The sequence below is a fragment of the Lepisosteus oculatus genome, chromosome 22, assembly GCF_040954835.1.
Source record: "Lepisosteus oculatus isolate fLepOcu1 chromosome 22, fLepOcu1.hap2, whole genome shotgun sequence".
Lineage (NCBI taxonomy): Eukaryota > Metazoa > Chordata > Actinopteri > Semionotiformes > Lepisosteidae > Lepisosteus > Lepisosteus oculatus.
This window is the reverse complement of record NC_090717.1, coordinates 2,738,257-2,765,455: the sequence shown is the minus strand read 5'-3', so window position 1 is coordinate 2,765,455 and position 27,199 is coordinate 2,738,257. Positions and strand designations below refer to the sequence as shown.

Here is a 27,199-nt window from a genome sequence, read left to right as displayed (position 1 = left end):
TGGGTTTCTAGAGTGCCATTCTCTAAATATGTTGCATAGCCAAAGTTTATATTTTCATTGAGGTTACCAATTGAAATATGCAAAAAAGAATCAATAGGGCTCTTCACAACGATAGGCTTCTTTTCTTATGCGGTTCTTAAATTTAGTGTATTACACGAAAAAGGAGGGAGGGTTGGACTGAGCTTTCCGTGCTAACATCGTCAATTGCATCACAAGAGATCACAACTATTAATTTGCAAAAAATGGATGGGGAGAAATATATGTGTAAGAATAGCAAACTGTACAACCTGAATGATTTCAATAGTATTTTAATAGTACTTATTTATAAGTGTGTTATATTGGCTGTGTGGAAAGCTATTTCCTGTGGGTTGTCAGAAGAGTGCTTGATAGATGCCAGTGGCCAGAAAGAACCACAACATCAGGAACTAAACTTCACTATGTGCTCTCTTCATATAGGATCGCAACTGTCGGAGATATTATTTCAACCTTGACTTAGTATAATAGGATTTGTCAAGCAAGGCATATAGTTCCCATAACGGCCTTTTGTATTTGTTTCATAAGTGGCCTAGTGTTTTTATGAATGGCCAGTTTGAACAGAAATATGGAAGCAGCCCGATCAGGTGGGTATCTGCCTATCACATGACACCCGCACCAAAGGAAGGGACAGGGCCAAAAAAAAAAATGCAGCAGAGGAATGCGGACAGCAGATTCCCAATCTTTGAACCCTACAATAAAATTGCCAGTCAGTCTCCCCAACCTCTCAAACCCCCCACCGCCACCCCCAAAAGAAAGGAACTCAGGGGCACAGATAGTGCCTTCGTTTGATCTGAAGGTCGCCAGCCCTTCTGCGTGTTGAAAGACACCTGGCTGTAGTTCCTTGGACTTATTTAATAACATGAAGGGGAAGCTAACTCTCTCTCATAATTAGGCCTAATTACCAAGGAGGTGTTGACAGATGAGCCAAGAAGAGACAAACTGCCTTTATCCAAAGACTTAGAGTCAGATTACTGTTGCGGTCTTATCTGTTACACAGGGAGAAGAACCTTCAATCTTTGTTGCCTTGTTACAGAGAGGAAGGGACAGCACAGGGACAGAGGGCTTAAGGTTAAAACTCTGACTCCCGTTATATGAATCAAACCTTCCAGTAAAGGTTTTTAAGCCCTGAAGTTAATCATTTTTTCTTTTTTGTGTCCTAGCATGTTTTATTAAATATTAATAGGACACTGTCCAGTTTAACGGTGCAGAGTCTGACCCGTTGTCCTGCATTTGACTTGTGCTGTTCTGGAGCAGGAGTCAGATATAAAAGGACTTTGTTTTTCCTTTATTAAACATCAAGCTGCTGAAGACGTACCCTGCATTACATCTGAGTCTATCAGGATTTTCTACTGGAGGCAGAGAGACTAGATCTATTGTAAAAGGACGTTTGGGTAGATATGTATTAAAGTTGACAATATCTGTAATTCCTGTTTTTTTGCAGGGGAGCAGCTGGTTTGCAGTTTACAGTGCTGAAGAAACACTGTGAGTTATAGGAAGGGGTGCTGAAGGTCTGAAAAGCAGTAGAAATCGCATTCTGTATTAAAGCACAACAGTCAGGATTAACTCGCCAACGAAAAAGACAGTAGATCTTTTATTTGGCCATCATTTTGTTGCAGTGTTCTAAATTTAATCATATCTACGGGTAGAACCAGCAAGAGATCATCTTTTGGTTTGGTGGTATCCTGTTGCTATCAGGAGTTTGGTAAAATATTTGAAAGAAAATAATTTGGATGTGATGCTCAAAAAGATTTGTTGACCTGAATTTACAATTTGCAATCAGAACTGAGTCACAGTCAGTTTGAGGAGAGACTTGTAGTAATATCTTAGGTGTTTTTCCTTTTGCATTATTCAGTACTTGCTGAGACACAATTCTCTAGCATAACTGGATCTCAGAATTGACTATAAGCACAGGGCTTAAAGACCATCGTACTTGCATTCTGAGATTCAAAACTAATAAGGCATAAAATATATTAACAGGATTCCTTTACGTATTTATTTTACAGCTTAATCTTAGTTGTTTTAAATAAAGGCATGCGAATTAAAAATTCCGTGACCTATATTAGTTACAGTTGTCTAGCATACCTTATTATTCAAATAAACAGAAAGCTACTGACAGCTATATTCTGCTGTCCTTCTTCAGTAGAGAATGTGGTTAAAGTGCATTTCTCTTGATGAATTCGGTTCCGGGCAGCAACAGTAGGGCCGAGTCAGTTTGTGTAGAAAACATTACCCATAGAAATTTTTCCGACTCCCGTTCAGAAGTTCTGTCTTGTGTCGTCTTGGGCGCAGACAGTGTGTAGGAGTGTGTAATGCTCAGCCCTGCCGGTGCAGGCCCCAGCTTTGTCTCTGAGCTCTGGCCTGGATTGACATTTGGAGAGTAAACCTGCAGTTTGAGATGTGTCACCAGCTCCTCACTGCGAGCTAGCAGGACTTTTAAAGCAGCACGGGCATGTTAATCCACCTTTTATCCCGGCCAGAGCTCTCTGTCAGATTCGGGGATAGGAAAGGAATGTTTTATTTTTTTAAGATTTACTTCGTTGCTCGTATGTATTAAGAAATCACGGAAAAAATGTCTCTTACCTGTCTTTTCATTCTTTTGCCTTCTCAATATCACAAACATGATTGCAAGTCTTGTCTATTGTTTTTAGCTGCAGCTTATGAGCCTGAACTGCAGAACATGTATATATTGTGTACATGTGTATGCACAGCATGTATGCAATGACTGTGCTACTGAAACAGTCATTCAATTCAATCATTTATTATCTTTTTGTTCTATGCTCACCCAATTTGAAATTTAATGAAAGGTGCAGATGGACTCCTCTGAGCCTCCTACCTATCTGCCCTGACTGAAAAAGAGTTGCACCCCTCACTGACATCACAATTTCACTTCAGTCACCGGGGATGTTGCTGGAAACTCTTTGCAGGGAGCCCTGAGACTCTTGGCCAGCTCACCGAAACGGTTATCCTGGTGGCACTGAGCCTGTTGAGTGCTACCCCTTGGGGAATCCTGTTTGCAGTCAGCTGACATAGTCCAGGGTCCTCCACCGGGCCGAACCTGTGCCTGAAGAGAGAGCCTTTATTGGCTGAACCGCTGACGAGGCCCCTCGTTTAATTTTTCACAGTTCATTATTACCATGTAATGACTAGCTCAGGTTTGGGACAGTGCGGGGCTGTCTGTGTACTTGCGCTGTGGCAGTGATGTGTACTCCCCACCCCAGGGACCAGGGAACAGAGCTGAGGGTGACTGTCCTCACTGGGAAAATCTTCTCTAAAGGGTGCTGTGACGTCCTTTCTTAATTAGGAAGGCTGGACAGAAGCTTGTCTTCGGATGACAGATTAACATGGACAATTTAACCAGTAACCTGATGAAATGAGTTCTCTGAAAATGCCTTTGGATCCAGTTTCAGCTCTGACTGCTTATCACATCAATGAATGGTGGGAAAGAAACAAAAAGCAGAGGCTCTCATAATTACTGGGTAAATCACTTAGCAGGAAACCTCTTGGTAACTGACCAAAAGCGGAGTTTGAAGGATCATTAAAACAGGAGGGGATATGACCTGAGCTAATTGTTAGATTTTTATTTTTTATTTTCATGACGCAGAGCAAACATAGGTCTAGCAAAGAGGATTCTTCGCCTGATCTTTTCTTTAAACACAGAATCAGCCTGCAGTGTTTGGAGATGTGGTAAATAATAATTATATATTGAAATCAGGTCTGTGAAGTGAACAAACAGGTCTGCCCAAGTGGGTAAATCACACTATGGGAGAAGTGCGTGGAGAGTTCCCACCATCTTCCATCAAAATTCAGGATGAAGAGTTTCCTTTGCTTCTGATGACATTCTTCGGGTGGGAGACCCCTCACTGGAAATCAGAACAGAGTTATTTGGATCAAGGCATCTATCTGCTTTAATTGAAGATTGACACACAGTTGCCTTAACCAACCTTTTGTGGTCGGTTTATTTTCTTGTTTAAGGCCCTGCCTACAGCAAACATTAAAGCTTATGAGCTGTTCTTTTAAAAGTGCTGCTGCTAAAAAAAAAAATCTTGAGTCTGTTTGTAATGTTTACAGTAATTAAGCCGTCTCATAACATGCTTTATGATATATTGGGTAACAGTTTCTATCCTATGAGGATAAAATCAACGTGTCATTGATTTTTTTTTTAATTGCACTTCTTGCCCATAGGCTTTATTTATATTTATAGTTCATATATTTAGACAAAGATATCTAATTGCGAGCTAGTAATGTTTAGTCACGAGCTCTGTGTTTTTGAAAATACCTTTTTGTTATTATAAACTTAGTTTAATTTCATTGAGCAGCAACAGATCCTGTAGTCCATTGTAGTTTTGTTTTTACTAAGAATAATACACTTAATTTTATATCGTGCCTTTGAAAGTAGCCTCTCGAAAGTGCTTTACAGTAGGTGTAAAAAAACCAAAAGAACACAGTTATTGGGATAGCCCTTTACAAACTGAGGATATAAGATACACAAAGAGAGGTGTAGTGGGAGATACATGGTCATTAGAAATTGGAGAACTGGACATAGACACTAAATTAAAGAAAGAACAAGAACAGACAGCAGACAAGAGGGGGGCGTTTTGCCCATCTGGCTTGTTTGTTTTTTAGTAACTATTTGATCCAAGGTTCTTGAAAGGCGCCAGGGGTGTCAGCTTCAACATTGTGGCTGGATATATTGACCCCAGCAACCTTTTATGTAAATATGTGCCTCCTGTTCTGCTGTTATCAGTTTAAAACGCACTTCTTCAAGGTTTCCATTTGCATCCTCTGTGTTTTCACTGTTCACTCTGAAGAAGTCCATGGGGTTTCTGTCAGAGCCTTTGTGGATTGTGAGCGTTTGAGGCCAGAGTCTTCTCTGTTCCTGCCTCTCACTGTACGAGATTAAGCCTTGAATGCATCTGGTTGGCTCTTCTCTTGACTACTTCTCGGTTTTGCAATGTGGTGAACAGAATCATACACAATAGTCTAAAGAAGGTCGTTACCAGTGCATTGTATAATTTTCATATGCAGCGAGTTAAAAGATGTGTTTTGAACTCAGTCCTAACATGTTGCTTTTTTATTGTTTCCCTTCGTTATCTAGAAGACGCAACTGAAGTGTCAACATGAACACCTAAGTCTCCATCCTCTTATTTGTATAAAATATCATCTACTATGTGTCTGGCCAGTTATGCATTCTATTTAAGTCAGTTTGAGTCTTTGCATCTTCTACAGATATTTCTCATTACTATTTTGGTATAATCTATAAACTCCACTATTTTATTACTTTGCTAGAATCCAGATCATTGGGAAATTGGGAAGACTAGTGATCCTATATCAGATCCCTGTAGTTCTCTACTAATTATATCACCTCAATTGGAGCCTTCACTCCAAATTAACTCCAAACTGTTTAGTTATGGCTTTGTGACATTCAGAATACCAGCATGAACTATTCAGAATACATTTGTTTTATAAGAAATTAAAGACACTAGGATACAGGGCATTTTTTCAGAATTGCTGGTTTTACAAAAGTCTCAGAACAACACTCCTGTCAGCACACTAAGCAGGAGATTGGACTGATAAGGTACCTCCACTGCGTATTTCTAGTGCGTTAAAACTGATTCAACAGGTTTTGCTTTTATTCTGAAAAAAGAAGAAGTTAGAAAAATGTTGTTTGTATTACATTGCCATGGGTGATTAACAGTACTTTTTAATTTCCCAGGAAAGGCAAGAACGGTCTTTTCTGACAGGCAGCTCATCTGCTGTTTCTCCCCACAGGGGGAGATGGCCGTGCCGCCCCCGGACCCTCTGTTCGTCCTGAGGGGCTCCGGCACCCCAGTCAACACCCTGCACTTCAGCTGTCGAGACGCCGTGACCCCTCTGCTCTTCTCTGGGTACGTGTGCACCGAGTCAGAGCGGGGAGGCGCGACTGTCCTAATTACTGTACATACTCCTCTAAAAACCTGGGTGTTAATCAGTCATAGAGTATTTCTCAGTCCTCACCCTAGTCTGAGTCATCACACATAGGGACATTGAGGAAGGTAACATGGGTTCTTAGTTTTTTTGTGAACAGTGTGTCGGTTAAGAAAAGACTGTGAAACAGCTTGATAGACGAGAGTGTACTATACAAACTCAAAATCAAATTTCTGGACCCAAAAGTACAAGTGAGTTCGAAAGCCCAAAACGTACTATGTAACCCTTCACCACCAAATTACTGACATTGGTCAACCCTAATATACGTGGGAGAAGACACACATCTTTATCGCAGTAGGTAAACCTATTCTCGTTAAAAAAAGCCTCTTCAGGAAAGCTCCCAATCTAAACTGAAACTGAAAGGAAACGGGTTTTGGTTCCTATGCAAGAATGCATCTAAATTTAAGCAAGAATGACAAACTGGCTGGCAGATTGAAAAGGAAACTTGAAATATTTCCACAAATACGAAAAATAGAGCTCCATTCCCCAAACGTACGCTGAGGCCCTTCCGTGCTTGATTCCTGCTGTGTTTTGGTCTGTTGGTGAGCAATCCAAGTGGATAATCCCAGAACATTATGGATAGCGCTGGGCACTCTCACCCAAAACGAGGGCTCTTTTGTCACTGTGTCTTTCCTCTCCTTTGTATTTTTAAGTAAAATGTTGGTCTCGTGAACTTGATTGGTCTGTCCCAGTTTCAAATGTGTTCTAGTTATCTAGTGTTAAGGAGGAGGCTGCTTATTTGTTCAGATAACCCTGTATTGTACAAACACATCAAGAGATCCTCTCCAGCAGTTCTGGAGCAATTCCCAATACACTGGTGCCAGATCAGGTGATAGGCATTAAAAGTCAATACAGACATCCAGGATGTACCATAACTGTGAAATATGTTACTTGTTGCCACCTTGCAATTTTCAGTGTACTGATATATTTTTATGATGCCACACATTCCTAGGTTTTAAACTGTGCATGCTTAAAGATGTGCATTCTGTGAAACGAAATAACAGCCACCACTTTGCAGCTCAGCCAAAGGGACAATTCACATCTGGAACCTGACTACGCACCGTGCAGAGAGGACTCTGGATGGCCACGGTGGGGCTTCTGTCCTGTGGTTGAGCACGCTGAGGTCCGCAGATGCCCTGATAAGGTAGGAGCACAGCTGCAGGTCTCTCAGACCCGGTCTGTGCCGTGTGTGATGACTGTCTGATCTGGGCTCAATGAGCAATTGTCAGCATTACTATATGCTCATGAGAATGATTATTTAGGCAGATGGTATTGTGCTGTTGTTAGACATTTTAGTATTATTGCATAATAAGGTCCAGTAATAAATGTGCATTGATACTTTATTAGCCCTCAATAAGAGATAAATGTATTTTAGATTAATTGTAGACTAGTTAGAAAAATGCATTTTATAGTAGTTTTGACTTGCAAAAGAGAGCATTCACAAAGGGCAACCTGTAAGAAATATTAATACTGCATCACAAAGACAAACCAAGTCAATCATTTCTTCCTTGAAGAGTATTTGCAGTATTTATGTTTTGCAACAGACAGGCTACATGAATAGACATTAAATAACTGTATTTCTAAGCGGTCTAATCATTGGTAATATATTACCAAACTTTTCAAACTTTTATGTGTGTATTATTCAACTTCATTATTATGATGACAGGCCGTAAATGAACATAACTTTCAAATGTCATGAAATAAAGTTCATTTTCATTATATTTCATTGCTGGTTTTAGAAGTGGGATGCAGTTTGTTGTTCGGACACATTCACGTTGATTTCAGCCTCCAGCTAGCCAGCAGGGAAAGTGTCTTGTCTTTATAACTGGGCAGGGAGCCCAGCTGTGAGAGGCGCAGCAGGCCCGGACTCACAGGGGTTTCTTAAAGCCAGGGCCGTGACATGCGCCTGTGTACCTGGGACCTGAGCGAGGGGAGGAGCGTGATGGCAGACTCCCTGGAGACAGGGAACGTGGGCTTCTGCCAGGGCTCCCTGCTGGACCGGGAGACTGGACACTGGCTGCTGGCGCTTCCCGGAGAAGAGCTGGCCGAGGTGAGGGCAGCACAGGGTCCTGCCTGGACTGCCGTCCCCAAGCTTTATCCCGGGATTCAACCATTTCCCTGCATCCCAGGGTTTCAGGATGACCGCTTTTTATTTGAACAAAACAGTATTTCTTGAAGTGAATGCCGACAGAGGTTCGGGTCTGTCTGGTTCGTGCTGTTAAATGACGCCAAGTGTCGGTTCAGTGTGTAGATTTTCGGGGTTCACCTCTGTTAGTTCATCGGGACTCCACACGAGAGAGCTGTCACGGCCAGTTCACATTGCTAACCAAGCTCCTGATCACTGCAGTGGATTACCAGTGTCCAGCTGTTCAGTAATACTGGGTTGCCTCTCTGCTATTTAAGCTGTATTACAACAGCAGTAATAGACGTATCCATAGCTGCAGCAATAATAACAAAATAATAGTAATGCTCTGTATGTTTCACAAGTAAGAGTGCACAAGTGACAGTGAAGTACACAAGGTCAGGAGTAGAAGGTAATGAACTTGAGATATTTACATAAAAAGGTGACAGCTCTCTTCTGGGAATCATTAAGGCCTAAGGCAGTAGTGACACCATTAATTTACTTCTCATCTGTCAAGGGCAGGTTGAGTGTTTACTGAGTGCAGATTGTTGCCAGAATTTCTTATGTTTTAAAACATTAATTAATTGAGTAGGTGTTTTATTTATGGGTAGTTGTATGCCACACAGGAACAGATTTCACCTAAGGCAGAGTGTCTGTTAATGCCCTCTTTGTTGGGAAACCTGAAGTAAACATGGATTACAGATGTGTAGCACTAATAAAATATTAATTCTTCTTTAAGTAGGATGTAGAATTCTGTTTTAAATTAGATGTATCTTTATAATTACAGCCCTAGAAGGTTGTTTTTAGACGTATGAACCTTGGAGGTGAGGTACAGAAAGTGTGGGATGTAAACACCACGAATAATTCCCTATTGCTCCTGATGTGTTTACTAGGTTACATGTATTGGGATGTGAGTCGTAAAAAGTCAACTGTATGTTGGAGAACAGGAGTCATTAAGCTCTATTAATTACAGACAATAGATGAATACCTGTGGCTTTACTAATGCAAGATTAAGAGTAGTTATTACTGTTATAAAAAATAATTAATGGTGTTTTATTTGTCTTTATGGCTGTTGAAAGACTGAAGGAATCTTGCCACACTGCAATATAATCAAGTCATAACTTGATTACGAGCAGGATTATTTTATTTTTCAGTGAGAATGAGATGATGATCAAGTTGAGATAATTATCAAGTAGGCTCTTTATTCAATTAAGCAGAGAATGAGTGTAATTCCACAAAATAAACTAGCAGCAGGTAGCAGAGTCCGGAGTCCAGCTGGTCGTGGTGTACAGTGACTCCCTGCAGGGGGCTCAAGATGGGTTTTAACATTCCAGATACGTCCCAGATGCTTCAGTGACGCTGGAGAGGTTTAACAGCTGAGATCTAGCAATTACTGCGTTCATAACATTCTTTTAATGATGGGGTATAACTTTTTATAGTATTTACATGTGTTTTTTCTTGATTGCAGTTTACTGTACTGCGACTTCACACAATGTGAAATATTTACAAAGACCAGGGCTGGACTACATACACCGAAATTAAACTGAAGACTTAAATCTCACATCTGAGCCGCTACAGAACCTGTGCAGCAAAGTCTCGTTTACAGCTACAGAACCGCCTGATTTTTTTTGTTCTACTTTGGAATCACCCTTCAGCAGCTGGTGCTGCATTTACAAATGTTGCAGCGTAAAGGCTGGCCGAGTATCTATTTTTTTCTCCCAACATGTACGGTTTCTTCAACAAAAGGAAATCGGATGGAGGACAGCAGAGGACGAAAAGGAAATAGAAGATCAGAAAAATTCATCTTAGTTCAGAAACTGGCACGACTGCACATGCCCAGGAGGTTGCTAAAGAGTATGGTCTTGCCTCCACGTCAGTCAGCTTGTTGTGCAACTGCTAGCAATCGGTGGCAAAAATATCCACACACAAGCCGTTCAGTTATTTGACCGTACAAAGCATAGAGGGAAGTTGCAGTCATGTAATTGCAACTGTTTGTAAAGAACAAATATTGTACCGTGTACATACTGCTGTGGATTTGTGGGATCAATAGGTTTACAATTTAACATTCCATCAACCTGGCCTTGCACTCGTTTCTTGCTGGGACAGATTCCAGCTCCCCCACGACCCTGAAGCAGAAGAAACGGTTTGAAAACGGATGGATAAGGTTTCAAGTATTGTTCGGGGTCCTGCGTTGTATATTTGCTTTAACCAGGTCTTTTCGTTTCATGCTGTTGGATCTCAAATGGCACAGTAATAGAGAGTGTATTGCCATATGTATATGTAAATTGGAATTCTTCTGTGCGCTGATCTCTCAGGACTTACACAGTGCAGCAGGCAACACAATACAATACAACACAGTATTCCAAACATAATAAATGATAACAATAAATATGTTGTGGGGAACAATAAATATGTAGTAGTGAGAAAAAAAACCCACAGCAAATGCATAAAAAGCTTAGTACAGATGTGCATTGAGTCTGAGGCATTGCAGGCAGCTGTTGAGCTACAGTAGGGAGGCTCAGGCAGTGTGTGTAGATTAAAACGGATCTTTCACTGCAGGTGCGGATCATTGAACTCCCCAGTAAGATGCCAGTCTGCAGCTTAAAGCCAGAAGCCAAACTGGGCATGCCGATGTGTCTGAAGCTGTGGCAGGTAAGGCACAGCTCTGCCCAAGGAAAACACTGTTTCAGGTATAATAGCCCTGTCAGTCAGCAAATATGAATCCAGGGATGATTCACAAATTGTGTGATTTATGTGTAAACTTTCTTTTCTACCTTTTTATGTGGCATTTTTCTATTGTTAATCACAGCACTGTAATTATGGAGCGAGTTTCACGGTTATATATCAGTTAACAGCTGGTGTCTAAATCCGAGAGGTGGGTACTGTTTTGTAAACACTTCCAATACATTTCCACCAAAAGGGGGGTAATTATTATTATTATTGTGTGAATATATTATTTTATTCCTTTACAAGAAGCAGATAAATCAGGGCTTGACTGGCAGAAACTGTAGATTTATCACCAAAACACAATCTGGCAGCAATAATGTGTACAGTATCTGCATTTCTGAATTTGGTCATTCTTGGTTTTATTGCAGAGAGTATCTATTACAAGTATATTTCAGAAGTATAACAACACTGACACTTTAAAAATCCAAAACTGTTATTGATTTGCCATTCTTCAGAACATTTGTGCCAAAGGTAAATGGTAAAATAATAGAATTTCAGGGTGGTGATGGTATCTTATGATAAGATCTTACAGTCTTGTCATAAAACTTTAATAATTTGGCCTCATAGAATCAGTCCTTCTTAGGGCTCTTCCAAAGTGTGAGACAAGAAAAAGCAGCCTTTTGTCCTACAGAACCCCTTTCAGAAGTGAAAGTTTGAAAACATTGTGTGTTTTAAAAGGAAGTCCAGTAAAATAATATGAATTATCCCACTGTACAATTCTAAGTTTCAGCCTTCCTATCCAAAGAGTTTAATTTCTTTTGTTCCAGAAAAACAGATTCAGATCAGCATATTCTTTCATTTTTTACCTGTCATGGTGCTTACTGCTGCAAAGTGCAGTGATTATATATTTAAGGGTTAATCTGAAACAGCATGCAATGGGCCTAAACTGAAGTCCAGGTTGTCTTATTATAGCATTTATATGATTGTCTGTCTATACCTCAGGCAATAAGTACCTATTACCTTCTGACACTGTGGTCCTTTCTTCTAAGCCTAGAATAAAAGAGAGACTGTGTTTTATTCTCCTATTGTCTTCAGTCTTTGAACAAGACTTCTCTGTCATTATTCTGGCAGTATCTTTCAGATTTATTAGCTGCATTAAAGAAGTAGCCACTAGTCTTTGAAGGAAATTAAATGCCATATTAAATAACAATTTTCTTTAAGCTTACCACCCCCCCCAAAACCACCCCAGCTTTTTTTGGAAATGCCATGTTTTTTATAAATTTAAATCTAAAGCAGTCTCTTGATGGGAAATGAGTTTCAATTCATTTCTGCTTCCTCTTTATCTGCTAATATGACCAGACGGTGGGCCAGAGCATTTGGGAAACTGCATCCATATGTTTTCTAGAGACTAAGGCTGTGAGAGTGCATGATGTATGATGTGTGAGGCTTTTAACATGAGCACAGGCTGCTGGCTGGGAGGAAACGTTTCTATACAGATATCAATCACTCTCAGCTCATCACCACGCAATGACATCATCACGCCAATGTTCATGCTTCTGATTTGTTCCTTATGTGCGATCCACCTTTTATTAAACTTTTAAACGAAATAAATAACTCCCACACATTCTTAGTGGATCCCCTTGAAACCAGTGCAAATTTCATTAAAAAAAAACAGTCTTTACCCTCTATTTGTAATGTAGACATTAGCACTCAACGTCTTGAGTGCAGTAAAGCTTACCAGTGTGTTGCTGAGACCAGATTCCACTCATTTTGAACCAGCTGTGAAATAGTAGCCCTTCAGGTCAGGTTTAATGCAGAAGACCTTGATATAATTTAAAGGACAGTCATGCTGCAGGATCATCGAAAGGACATGTAAACTGATGATGTACAAAGACACCCATTATTGGTATTTTAAATAGTAAAAACCGCAGGGTCGTTCCCTGCAATCTGAACCTCACCTGTTGCCTAGAGAGCCAAATGAATAGGGAGCTTAGTCTGCAGAGTCATCAGGCAGAGTTCCAGTGTGTTTGTGAGACTGGCGGAAGAGACTCAAGATTATTGTCTTGCAGTAGCGCGACCTCATCTCGAGCTCTGGCCTGATTCCAGTGCTTCGATCTTGCCAGTGGTGTGCAAGATGAGTCTTTTCCTCAAGTGTGAGATGTAATCCAGTCAAGCACCTCCTTGTAGAGGACCAACGGAGGATATAATGAATTAGGTGTCTGCCTGGGGTTCCGTAACCTTTGTCCTATGACATCGTCAATCAAGAGGCTCCTACACTTAGCTACAGCTAGCAGGCCACAGAGAAACAGACGGTAATGTTTAATAGCTAGCTGGGAGGCAGAGAACTGATTTGCAGTTGTTTTATTTGTTTTTTATTCTCTAAAAATGGTAAGTGATGTATAAGGAGTACTGGATTCTGTCTGTCTATAATTTATTCTAATGCTGGGGGGGGGGGACTTCAGACCATTAAGGGGAAAGAGGATGTAGATTTTACAAAATTAGCGTAAATGAAGCAAAAGTTTGTTTCAGAGCCCTTACACATATGGAAAGAATTTTTCCGTTGTAGTTTTGTGTGATTTGGATGTTACAGCAATTGAGAGAGGACAGTGTGAAAAAATTATGGAATTTCTTAAGAAGTCAAATTTTACAGAAGAATTAGAAGAAAATAGATCAGACCTTGTAGCCCTGCATGTTGCGGGCAGGTTAGTGATGATATCATTAAAGTAAAAGTACGATCCGGATTTGCTGCAGGACCGGACTCTCAAAAAACTGTTCAGCCTGAAACTGTTTTGCATTCATATTAGGTGTAACACTTTAAAACAACAGTTTCAGCAGATCTGAACACCACCCCTGTCACATTTCATCTGAGATAAATGGCTTCCCGGAGGGTCAGGCCATGTGAATGCTTACAGCAACATACACCTCTTTGACTGTAAATTTTAACAACCAGCCATCCCCTATAGCACTGCAATAAAATACGCACTCTTCATCTGCCAGCAACCTGGTTAGTTTATATTTATCCCATAATATGATTTATAGGCAGGCCATCCCTAGAAATTTCACGTCTTCCTCGATTTGTGAAAAAATAATGAATGTTAGGAATTTCAATTAAGTTGCATTCAGTTAAAGGGATGCACTGAATTGCATTTTTTTAAACTGGTTGCAAAACGTCCCGCAAAATAAAACCTGCAGATTGGACCTAAAAGGGAACAAACACAAAGATGCAGAGTACAACTCACTATCCTGACAAACCGATTTGCACACCTTTTAAAAAGATAGCTGTAACAAAGGCGACAGATCAAAGCTGCACCTGATAGAATACTGTCAGCTATACAGAGAACGATTTCATGGTTTTCTTTTTTTCCCAGTCTGGTGAAAACATCCAATAAAGCAGTGAAGGTTTATTGAAAAAAAATCTCGAGAGCAAACGTGTCGTTTTATGAGTTTCTCATTTACATGAGAAGCCAGTGGAAATGCATGCCTCCGTTTGATTGTTACAGATGAGGAGAAAAGTGACAGACGCTGTAATTTGCCGCAAGTAGGAGTCACTGATTTATTGCTCTGAAAGCACAGCACAAGGCCCTGGCATGCCGTGACCCTGATAAGCAAATAACTTATTCTCTATGCACCTAGCATGTGCCCTGTATTAAAACATCATCTCTCACGTCTGTGTTGGCTCTCTCTCTCTCTCAAGCCTGACTCCGGCTGCAGTCCCCAGCTACTGGTCGGCTATGAGGATGGGACGATCGCCCTGTGGGATCTCTCGCAGAGGAAGCAGCTGAGCCACCTGGCTGCCTACTCCCAGCCAGTCATGTGCCTTGACTTTGACCAGGGGAAGTTAAGAGGTGTCTCGGGCTCTTCAGAGACCGTCATCAAATCCTGGTCGCTTGATGGACAGCAAAGACTCCAGGTCAGGCCGGGTGACCCCTTGGAATGCCACTTCGCCAGCTGTGCTCTGCCGCTCTGATATGCTGGAAAAATATTTAGTCACGAAGAGGAGTTTCTGCAGAGTCCAAGCTAATTAATCACACGCTGGTTACAATGCAGGCAGCTCAGACTGAGCTGTCGGTTGTGTCCGTCGTGTCACTCCGGGGAAGTTCAGAGGTTTGAACAACTCATACCCTCACTGGTCCTCGGAGTTTCACATAGGGTTGGGCTAAGTAAATGTGCTGGCCGATGTTAGATTTGTCTAGTATCCCAAACTATAATTAGTATCATAAAACACATTGTATCGGAAATTCCTTGCTTAGAATCTGTACTAAATATTGGAAGCTGAACTCTGCTCTTAACATTGCTTTAGTGTTATTTCCACTAAGAACATTTTTCCATTTTGATTCAGAGCAGAGTGCAATCTGCATTAGAGTTTTTCATTTTTTTTCCACGAACAGCTTTAAAAGATATCTGATTTAGTTTTCAAATGTGATCCCATAAAGCCGGAGTGCCAATTTTCTGAAACACCCAGCTTAGTCTTAGTTTATTGAGTGCTTATAAAACAAATCTACAACTCCTAAAAAAATATTTGAAAAGAGCAACCAACAGGGGCTTTTAAATTAAACTAGGGTGCACTGCAGTGTGAAGGCCAGACAGCCAGCTCAATTTTTCTTACAAAAGTATTTTTGTGCACAGCCATAGCTCGGCAAGTACAGTTGTTGTCTCCGTTGATGAATGACTCAGGAGAGGTAATAAAAACAGCAAAACCTTAGAGACTGTTAACAAAGCAAAAACCACATCTGCAGCGAAGAGAACAGTAGTGCACAGTGGGAAGGAGTAATAAAGAATGAAAAAAACTACCGTCTACGACTACCTAAGTGCCTTCAGGTCCGCTTTACAGATCTTTCATTTACCACGGCATATTGAGAACATCAGGGAAGTTTCCCCTTGAATTTGAGGTAGGTCGGAAATGAATCTGCCAAAACAAAGTTAGATTTTCAGCTTGCGGACTGGCATAAATGTAATGTACTCTAAAATATGGCTACTGACGTGCTGTTTCAAGGGCAGATGAGGAATACCACAGTCTGGGCATGGTGTGGAATTCATGGCACATGTTCATTGTCCCTTGTCTGCAAGCTGGGCTGTAGAACAGCCACCCCAATGTGTGTGTTGATTAAGTTTGGGTCCTCTTGGTCGAGAGCCGGAGAGATCTGCACTGTGATCTGACAGATTCTCTGCTCTCTAGCCCTTTCTAAAAGGAAAAAAAAAAGATTAGCAGTGTAAATCAGGCATGGATGCCTCTGAGCAATGTTTGAAAGATGATGACAGCTTTCACAGGTGTAACACAACATTACTAGAGACCCTGAGAAATCAGAAGTATTTCGACTTGCAGAATGCAAACTATCCAAAAGTTAACCCCCCCTCCACCTGCATAGCAGGCTCTCTAAGGCTGACACATGACTTCAGCCAGACCTGGTGAAAATCAACATTGCCAAATTAAAATGTCGGGGCGTGGGAGAGAAAGAATGATCCCCTGATAGGTGTGATTTTGTATGAGCATTTCAAGCGGATTGTCTCTTTCTTTCTTCCCATAGAAGCAGTGAAATTGGGATTCGTGCGAAAGTGTCGCAAATCCAGAAAAAAGCTGCAGAAGCTCCTTCTGGTTGAGTCACTGTAGTTCCTGATGGTTTGCGTAGGGTTTAGTGATTGGTGAGGGTTTAGATAGCATGAGGTGTAGAGTCAAAACCTGGAGCTCCGTCTGCTCTCATTAGGTTGAGTGTTTTCTGTGAATGTTTTTGACTTTGACAAGAAAACTACCATGTGTACTTTTATTGGACTTTATTAGGCACAACCCAAGGGAATTTCAGGGAGCAGTGGAGGCTGTTTTTGCATTATTGTCAAGGATAAAGATGTTGCATTTTTTGGAACAAAAATGAATATTCATCCACAAAAAAGATGGATTAGCATTGATCATCATAGTGTCTGGGAGATTGTGATAGAAAACAATGTGTGCAATAATTAAAATAATCATATTTAAAAATGATTGCATATTTGAATATTAGTATAACACTAACCTAATGCAGGGAGAGTGAATTTAGCTGCCTTCTCAAGGATTGGATTGGACGTTTTGTATTGTTTTAACAATCGTAGAAGGAGGGGACAGTGTTAATGGAACAGCGCTGTTTGTTTTAGGATTGAAGGCATTCTCAGACTCTCATCGCTTACCCCTCGCCAGCAGCAGAGCTGTTGCTCACAGAGAGCGAGGTTAAGCACTGACAGTTCCTTTATAAACAGCCACTAACATTTTTCACTTAATTCTCGGGACTGACCTGCTAATAAAATAAATAAATGTGTTCCCCGGCACAAACTAGGGAAACAAAAAAACAAGCTCCAAAATAAATGAAGACATTCAAACTATTGTTATTCAGGCCATAATGGAAACCAGATGGCTTTATTCTGTGGTGCATTCCGGGTACTTGAGGTAATTGCACAGTTGAAGTGGTCAGTTTATAATTTGGCCTTTTTCGCCCAGGTCCTGCGGTTTTGTGTGCACCACGTTAGTGAAAGTGTTGGGCAGGTGAGCTGTACACCAGTCCCTCACACCTAGGCTTGCTCAACATTGCCCTGCCCACAGCTCCAGAGCTGCAAAGCAATCGGCTGCTTTCAGTCATCTGGCTGGAACAATAGGACTCATTTCATTCAATTGTCTGCATTCCTCCTTAGATATTGAATGCACTCCAGCTGCAGCATTTCACATTTAGAGCACAAGAGCTGTGTTTTCAGGTTGGGCGACCTGATGTGTTTTTGTGTGTCCCTTCTCTTTTACTGAGAATCTGCGGTGTGTGATCGCAAAAGCATCCCCCACCCCCACCCCGATATTAATTTAAAACGCTGAAGGTATCAGATTTTCTTTACAGGAATGATAATAAATGGGGGAGAAATACTTTACAGCTTTCCCTGCTAAAGGGCTATTTTTCATTTGAAGACAGATCCTATGGAGTTAATTTTATGGTTCGGTCTTGAAACAGTGGCCATCCACATGCTTTGTTTCAGCATGTGAAGGAAAGGACCAAAAAAAACACAGAGGTGCTGGAGCCTCTATTTTGTATCCTTCGGTTCCTTTTTTGAGAAATTGATAGAGGCAGGTAGGTCACACATGTGACCTTACTGCCGATTTTTCACAATAAAGCATGTCTTTGCATCCACATTTACAGATGAGGAACCCTTCCAGGGAAATCTTGAATCCGCAAAAGCTTAAGGAGCGGTAATTTTGTAGCAGACAAGTTTTTTTGCCTCTGTGTATTTATTCGTCTCTTCTTGTGCTGACCGGATCTTTCAGCGCAAGAAGTAATTCATCAGGATTGCTTAAGGAAACAAAAGTTTCATTTTCTTCTGTAACACAGGTAACTGGTATCTTTTGAACGCACACCCTTTAAAACGTGCTGTAGTTTATTCACATTTATTGACAGAGTCCAGTATTTTAATGGTTTCTACCTGGTGATTGAGTGTTTAATGGTGTACATCAGGTATTTATGCTGGCTTCCACTGTAATATGGCTCTTCTGAATTGCTCCTTTTCGAACTGCTAACTGTTTGACATGTAGCCCTGGTGCAGTCCTGTGGAAGAGAATTATACCAAATCTGGATTCTCAACATAAACATTAACCTTGAGTAGTATTTTAGTCCTGTTGTACTCTAAAACCAATTACTTTTCCAAAGTGCTATTTCTTTTCCTAACAGCTCCGGTTGTTAATCATATGACAGCGCTGCCAAGCTTCTGTTCACCTTTGCTTTAAACGGCCTAACTGACCAGCTCAGTCGGACCAGATCATCACAAAGCCTTTGCAACTTTGCAAAGGTCTTTTGCTTTGGATAAATGTAAAGAAAATCTGGTGTATTCTGGCCTGCAGAGCTGGACACTGGAGCTGGCCTCTGTCATTGGGACAGCTAAATTGTAGGTGTAACAATAAAACTAACCCTTATCCTTTAAAGTTAAATGTTTTCCCATTCTACCGATGATATAACGAAGCAAATAGCTACAAGTGTTTACATCTAGAAAACTTTTAGGAATGCAGTGTGTTAAATCGTTTTTTGTTTGTGTCTGTGTATGTGGCTGCATTGATTTCAGTGTTTTAGTTTAACGGCATAAATTTAAGGAAAACTTGTATATTTACTTCCCGCTTTGCAAATGTTAAAAAAATCCAGAATGCTTTCCCTATCACAAAATGCTGAACTGTGCCTTGTCACACTGTCACTCCTGCATGTAGTCTGTTGCTCTACACTGATGGTTTTTGTGCTTGTGGTTCCTCAGCTGCAAGACTCGGTAGAGGTGGTCAATCCTGGGATATCCCAGCTCTGTATCCGGGAGGACCGGAAGATCTTGGCTTCAGCGGGGTGGGATCACCGCATCCGGGTGTTCGGGTGGAAAAAGCTCAAACCGCTTGCTGTTCTTCAGTATCACATGGACAGCGTGCACTGTGTCTCCTTCTCAGACCACCGGGAGCCCAGCCAGAGGCTGATGGCCGCTGGGTCAAAAGACCGGCGCATCAGTGTTTGGTCTATATACACCTCGAATTAACACTGACTGAGAGCTGTGCAGCAGAGCACCCCGGTCTCTGCAAGTGGACTGGACAGGCGGACTGGGACAGGAGCCAGTGTGGCATTGTTGGACTGGGATGTGGGATTCTGAAACACCGTTGTGTCGCAAGTTGGCAAAACGCTCATGGACCACTTTTCCAACATCTGTATCTTTGTTTCTCACTGTGCTCAGATAAATGAACCTGTCGATAAATGCTCCACAGCGCTCTCATCCTGTTATTGATTTCACTTTATGTGGTGGGCCTTCTGTGGCCCCTGTATTGAAGTACATTTTGCCTTCTGCATAAGACAGTTGACTAAGCAATTATATATAAAAGACAGGTTTTGTAGGCAGTGTATTTTCTACCTTCTTACAGTTCATGAACATTTAACCTGCACTTTATACATTTGTTTATCTAACGCTTTTATTCAGAGCAACTTACATTTATACAGCTGTGGCTGTATTATTTTACTGGAACAATCCGAGTGAAGTGGCTCACCTGGATGTGAGCCACAGTCTTCCAGTTTAAAATTAGAGGCAGTGGACATGGTGACTTAATGCAGTATTTTAAGCCTAGTGAACAGAGAAATCTGCCGAAATCCCGTCTGTCTGCTTATGTATTGGTCCATGATTGAACACGAAGTTGGAAGGTTAATGTCTCTGTACAAGCTCTGTATGCAAATAAAATAGGACATCTAAACAAAAGCTTATTATACATAAATAAGAGTAAAGGTCATGTTTAATTTCTGGTAACAATTCATTGAAAGGGCTGACGCACAGTTCAAGATGTTTTAATCCATTATACTGCCAAATAAAAAGAATTATTTATTTTGTTTGCTTTCTCTTGATGGAGATGTGCTTCAGTTGAGTTGAATTTAAACTATAAGTCGCAATGGATGACTGTCTGATTTGTTTTTTTTTCTATTCAACATTGGCCTCTCCCCTGACCCAGACCACACTCATCAAACAAGCACTGCTCATATAGGCACCGACAGCGAGGACAAGAAGTTTCTTTACAAGATCGATTAGAACCGTCGGCTCTGTTTCCATCGGAAGAAAAAAACGGCAGAGGAGAACAGTGGTCCACACCCACCAGAGCTCCATGCCTTTTTCAAACAGTGGACCATGAATTCTGAAGTTCAGGTAGGAGAATCAAGCAAAGTGCTTTTTGCCTGTAGCATAAAAGAATACTTAACTGCATGTATGCAGGGCATTTTGTCCCAAAGAATGCCAAACCACTTGACATATAGGAGGAATTCCACCACACCAGCAGAGAAGGTGGAGAAGAAAGAATTTATTTCTCAAACTGAGTCAAAGCAGAAATTTAGGAAGACCATTTTGTGGTAAGGAAAAGTACAATTTGGCTGGGGAACAGCCCTATACTTACAAGCAATATTTTGGTATCTTTAATGGACATGTACTCAGGTCTTTCTGTCTCATCTGAAGTACCTCCTATAGTGCAGTGTTCTCATACTGGGCCATCAGTAAATTTCTGTTCCAGAGGAATTGGCACCACCTACTGGTCCACTAACACCACTTGCAGCAGCAGCCCTACGCATGCTGGCCATAAATAGATTATAGTTTCTTCAGCCAACCTGATGTTTAAAGCTTTGCACGGTGCCAAACGTTATGGCGCAGTGTACTGCTGTTCTTTCAGAAAGAAATATTCTTTCCAGATCCTTTTTACTCCTTTACATTTCTGAATTTTGGAATGGATGATTTTTTTTGGCCCACTCCCAAGGGTGTAACGTCTAGTTCACGGTCAACAAGGGTTTATCATACAGCCCCCCCAAACCAGCTAAAAGTGAGCTTCGTTCAGAGTCATCTCCCTGCCACACACTGGACTGATCTTCCAGCAAGCTGAGCACAGAGTGGACGTTTCATGCCACGCACTCATCACAGTGTTAAATGAAGCATTATCTTCACCATCTCTGCATGTGTGTGATCTTCCCATGACGTGCTGTTTTGCTTCATAATAAATTGCTTCTAGACTAAAGGCTCGATTGCATAGTTTTATGTTTTTCCTCCACTACAAAAATATAGGTCATTTTGGGTTTTATTCAGTTAATGCTAACTTAGTCCCAGCAAATGACCCAGTCTGGGTCCTGGCTACTTAGTCATTGAAGATCCTATGACATTTTCAAACCTGTACATGGGATAACTCCACTGTTGCAGTTAAGTTCCACTCGGGGCATGTACAATCTGTCTTCCCTTCTCTTACTGCCTGAATGCTACAGAGTCTTGATTTATCGTCTGTTTGCATTTCTCGCATTGATCGGTTCGTGTTTTTGAAGCAGCGACCTAAAAGGACTGCAGGTGTACAGGTGTACGGTCACTCAATACAATAAGCATTTGCCATGATAAAGAGCTAACAAGCTCCACAGATGTCGTATCATGGGTGCTTGGCGTGGTGCCTTATAAATTATATATACACAGAGACACAACAAACAGCTGTTGGTTCCGGTACTCATTTGTGTTTTTAATGCATTTTAGCATATAATTGGAAGGCATTTGTCGGTTTTTGTTTTAAAAAGCCTTTCAGATTACAGGGTACACAATGCTCTGCTTTATCCACCAACAGGACCTGCCAGCGGTTTTGATCTTGTGTGGTAATTATCGGTGCCACAGATATGTAGCTACAGAATACAGCGCCTTAAACTCAAGAAATACGTCTTATTGCCTCGCACCTCAGAGGTGTAATCCATGTTTACCTACAGATGTGCTCAAAGGGTGGGCTCTCGCCCGTTTTCAGGTCCAAAACCGCAGCGACGTTGTTTCCCGCTACACGGCTTTCTCTTTATACTAAGGTGGATTGTGTCTGTTTTTTAAAAAATGAGAGACGGAATCTGTCATCGGGGGATGAGGTGTTAAAATGGAGAATGTGTTTGTCTCACAAAGGAGCTGTGTTCAAGGCGATGACATTTGAGTGGTCGGAATGCACCTTTAATTGCACAATTAGAATCAGTGGATTAGGCAGCAGAAGGAGAAACAGCAGAAGGAGCTGTGTTAACTTTGCAGTGTGGGGAGAACAGTAAGTGGTCAAAACTGTAAGGTGTTGCAGCATTCATGGAACGCTCAGGCTGGGCTGAAGGTACCATTTTCCTAAAACATTTCGGTCTCAGTGTTCAGTCCTACCTAGCTGGGTGATTTCTGTCTACAATGAGCTGTCTGCTTCTGGCTCACCCTACTTGAGTGCCTCTTCATTTTATTTTTATTTTATTATTATTATTTCTGGATGCAATACTGCTGTTTTGCATCAGCCTTAATACTCTGCCAGAGTTTTGGCAGGAAAAGCCACATTCCTTTTCCGAGACCGCCTATGCAGGTACTTTCACGTCAGTTATCTCGTCTCCCCTGCAGAAGTACTGTACCTGTTAACCCCTTTCATTCTCCCTGCCTCTGTGCTGGGACCTGTCCATTTCAAACTGGCGTTTGCAGATCTGTGGAAGCTGTGTTAGAGTCCGTCGCGAGCTGTGTGTGTACGAGCTAGCTATCCACAGAACTGCTTGCTGAATGGGATGGCTTATTTTGCAGTGTTTGCCGTCCAGTTTGATGCATCACGGTGCCAGTTCGAAACAGGCACAGTGCAGTACAGCATGATACAGGCAGTGAGAAGGCATGGGAAGTCAGGGGACATTAAGCATGGTACATGTGTGAGAAAGCTCTATAAACACTTGTTAAAACACAGTACCTTTAAAAAAAATGTATATTTCCTTCCAAGATAATTGTATTACCTCCTTCCTTATAGAATTTCGCCATAAATTTCATTCTAGTTCAGAATTAATATTGAGACGCAATTAAAACGATTGACCTGCGGAGGAAGTTAGGAACCTGTATTAAGCTGCTCAGAGTGGCGGCATTGCTAAGCAGAATTCTTGGAATCTTGTAGAGCCCGGGATGTGGCAGGGTATGGTTAAGATCCCTTCGTAATGCAAATCGGAAAAACTGCAGGTTTTCCATATGGTCTGTAGGTGAAGTGTGTAGTCTCCATGAATCTATCTGAAAAAACAAACCCGCTTTTAACTATTCCCTTGTGACTTTCACAGCCACTGATTTCAAAGTGTAAATTTATTACTTGAAAAGTATTATAGCTATGTTTTTGTTGAATACTGTTGCTACTGCACTAATAAGTGATTGCAGCTGCAAACAGCAATGGGATTATATTCTTCTGTATTTTACAGAAATGCAGACATAACTTCAAACACCGCTGAGACGTTCTGCCTCATAAAATATCTGTCTCCGGGGATAATCTGGCTTTAAGTATCTCGTTGTATTCTCCAGGAAGGAGGACTAATCAAAGGCTCGGTCTGTACTTGTGCAGAATAATGGAAATGCACAGCATCAGAGACAAGAGAAAAAGTTAATTTCATAACCTTGTACTACAACCCCAGACACCCCCACGTTTGTCCATGATCTGTGTTATGACCTTGAGAATACATAATAGCTTCCTACTTCTGCACACTTTGAACAGATAACAAAAGCCGCGGGGGGGAGTTTCCGTCTATTCTCTGATAAATCAAAAGTGCCTCCATTGCTGCAGATGTTTGCTGAATAGACCTGAGACCTGGAGCAGGGAGGAAACCTCATAAATCACTTAATAATAGATAATGTGGGAAGTCAATAAAAGGAAAGGCCCATCTGAAACAGCAAGCAGACGCTTCTCCTCGTGGCCCAGTGTGAGCTGCTGTGGGCCGGCTCTGTGTTGCTGCCTTTGCTGACTTAGAGGAAACCTGCCCTGTCATGCTGTGTTCTGCGACGGGTTGATTCAGCAGGGTCCAGTCACAACTCTCTCACTTCATGAGAAGCGGATCCATTGGGAAACAGCCTTGAGTAGCCAGTGACCCGTAGAAAAAAAACTGAAACGTTAGGAGGTAGGAAATATGATGTAAAGGTGACATTAAAAAAATAAAGGTACAAATTCTCTTCAAATTCAAACTTAGTACAGACCAGCAATAAAGGCTGTGTGGAAAACGGTACTAAGCAGCTGATCCAGTATACACTGGTCTGCACCCTTGGGTGATTTTGGGAAATTGGTTTGAGTTTCTGCTCCTTCATTAAGCCCCATTCAGCTGTGTAAAGAATTTGTATTGAACTTGTTTTGATTCCATTTTTGAAGAATGAAGTATTCCTCTCTGTGATTCAGATGCATCCTGTTGATAGTTCTGTTAACCTGCTAGAATAGTCCAGCTTTGTGTTCTGCTGTTGCGGCAGCCAGGAGTTCATACAGAAGGGTGACAGAGCCAAGTACAGTCGTGCTCATAACTGGTAGTGCCTTTTAGAATCCCTTTCTGTTTCATACCTGGAGCTTTAAAATAGTCGGACGAGCTCAGACGTTTTCAAATGTGTCATTTTCCTGAACTCAGAACGTAGGCATATCCATTTTCGATTGTCTGCCTTGCCTGTTCTGTACCAAAGTCTCTAAAAATGAGGGCGTCCTAAATGCCTCAGATGTTGAAGGCACTTGCCTGAGTACAGGTTGAACGCTGTGATCAAAACATTCAGACCTGAGATCGAGACTCTAGCCATGACTAGGATTCCCCGTCGGCAATGCGTAATTGTCTGGGCGCCACCACTGCTAGGCCAGGACTCCCTTAGCTCTCTGTGACACAGTGACCCCTCTGGCCACAGGGGGACTTGCAGGCATGAAGCGCTGCCAGTGGGAGACAAGCTTCTCCTCCAATCAGAACCTCCGATATAGGAGTGCTGCCACAAGATCCCACAAGATGATTGGCTCACAGGTAGGTGGGTCAGAGGAGTCCGTCTACACTCTTTCTCTCCCTGTGTGCAGCTGCAGTGTTTGTGACTGCAAGCCAAGATGTGAAAAATACAACCACAACACGGGTTTTTCCAGACGTGGTGGGGTAAACAAAATTTGAAGCTTCAGAATTTTAAGCACTGAACACCTTACAGTGTTACAGTGAATGTGCTCAAAAGTAAACTGAACTGAACGCTTGCAGTAGATCTGTCGCCACAAATGTGCTGTGAAGTGTCAAGTGGTCTCTCCAGCAGCAGTGTTGTGATCCTCATGTTTCTTTTCTTAAAATCAGCACTTGGATTTCTCAGTACGTGATATTAAAATATACACATGCATCCACGGTGATGTGCCTAATGTACATTATCTGTATTCAACATTGTTATTGCGTATAATGTGTAATGTGTATCCCTGTTCTGTCAGAGCCCATCCTCTGTGTTGTAGAGGGAGTACCTGGATGGTGCCGTCCTTGAACCTACTTCTTCCCAACTGAATGACAGTGCAAAATGGCTTTAGCTCCTCAGATCCATATTAATTACAAACACGAGTCTGAAATAATATTTCTGCACTGAAATCATTTTTTGAAATGTAATCATTATATGTTGCTCGTCTATTAAGTGTGTGTGCCATTTCTTATTACAGTAGATTATAAGGCTTTATTCAATTTCTGTGTCTAATTGAGTTACCTGTGCACTTCAGTGGCTTTTTTTGCACAGACGGTAATCATACATTTTTTTTAATTATGTAATGATAAGCCTTTGCTTTACCAGATAAGTCTGTTGAGAATAGATTTTCACTTCCAACAACGGACTGACAGAGTTATATAGAAGACAAATGCATAAAACATGAAAGAAATTAAAAACACCGAATACGACAGTAAAGTGTTGGTCAAGTGCAGGTGTGAACCAGAAATGATGTGATCACGCAATAGAAAACATGCCCTGATACAGAGGTGGATACTGAAAGCCACTCTAGATAAAGGAGTTGGTTGAGCTATAATTGTTTCCTATAAATACAGTATTATCACAAAATGTCTGGATTAAAATTGGTCTGAAAATCTCGGGCACATGAAGTTGGCACATGGGAGGAGGTTATTCACCACGTCTTATTCATTCGGTATGCCACTGCCCACCGCATTATCACAGAATGAATACGGAAAACAGTCTGGCCTTTCAGGTCATTTTATTTCATGTGATTGTGCCTAGATTGCAGTCATGTGTCTTGTTTCCCTTCGTATCAGCACTTAATGTCAAGCTTTGTAAACACTGTAGGTTGCTCTAGATAAGGGTGTCTGCAAAGCAAATAATCATTAAGTGGGCAAAAAAAATCATTAAGTACGAAAGTCGGATCTCAAATAAATAGTATTTTTTTTTTTGCCGGAGGCCGATTAAAAATTGGACTTCTTTGAGATTGCTGGCCAGGCGCTGTTAGGCTCTGCTGATTTGTCATGTGCAGCTTTCTGACAGCACTCCCCATTTCTTTCAACAATCTAAAACTGTAGGTCCTCATTTTGTATGTTACTGTTTTGTTTTTCCGCAGTCAGCACAGCATTTCTGACATTCCTAAAACGTGGAGAAACTAATGATTTTGACTGAGTAATAACAGGTCAGGAATCACGAACCCTCCTCCGTGAGCATTCCTTGGGCTTGTACCCTACCTGGTTTCAGTATATTGGTGAGTGTATCTTTTCAAAACGCCGGATCCCAGGTGTATGCCGTTTGGGATTTTGTAAGTCATCTTGGAAGAGACCATTAGACTTTGAATGTCTTTTTCTTCAATGTGCTTTAAAATCTTCTTTAAATTATAAGCTACACGTTTCTGTGTAAAGGCCTTCATAAACAGTGCTCTACTGCTGTTTGTATATTACTTTTCCTGGATTTGAATGCGCCTTAGTTGTTAAAATGCAAAAAAGCGAAGCATAAAAGTCGAAGTTCATGCACATTAGTATGTACTGTATTAATAATCTGTATGTCAGCGTTGCATGTGTTCTACACTGTCTCCCCTATAGTGGGCGCTTTTCCTGTGCTTTTATTTGTAAGAACAGATTGTTTTGTTAAAAACAATACTCCTCCGTATAAAAAAAAAAGTTAATGTTTGGAAATGACAGCATCTCCCCGCAGCAGGTAAACTGTTACGATCTTTTAATTTCG

At 41.3% G+C, this 27,199-nt stretch overlaps 1 protein-coding gene across 3 annotated transcripts in view; it reads left to right on the top strand.

The window, feature by feature from the left end:
• The window catches only part of gnb1l (guanine nucleotide binding protein (G protein), beta polypeptide 1-like), a 32,936-nt gene extending 12,806 nt beyond the window's left edge, over positions 1-20,130 (top strand). For all 3 annotated transcript variants that reach the window (XM_069182210.1, XM_069182209.1, XM_069182208.1), the window contains exons 3-8: positions 5,806-5,921; positions 7,019-7,144; positions 7,888-8,050; positions 10,682-10,774; positions 14,484-14,699; positions 19,031-20,130. In XM_069182210.1, coding sequence (XP_069038311.1) covers positions 5,812-5,921; positions 7,019-7,144; positions 7,888-8,050; positions 10,682-10,774; positions 14,484-14,699; positions 19,031-19,297 — 975 coding nt within the window. In that variant the 5' untranslated portion in view covers positions 5,806-5,811 and the 3' untranslated portion in view covers positions 19,298-20,130. The remainder of the gene's footprint in view (positions 1-5,805; positions 5,922-7,018; positions 7,145-7,887; positions 8,051-10,681; positions 10,775-14,483; positions 14,700-19,030) is intronic.
• The last annotated feature ends 7,069 nt before the right edge of the window (positions 20,131-27,199 follow it).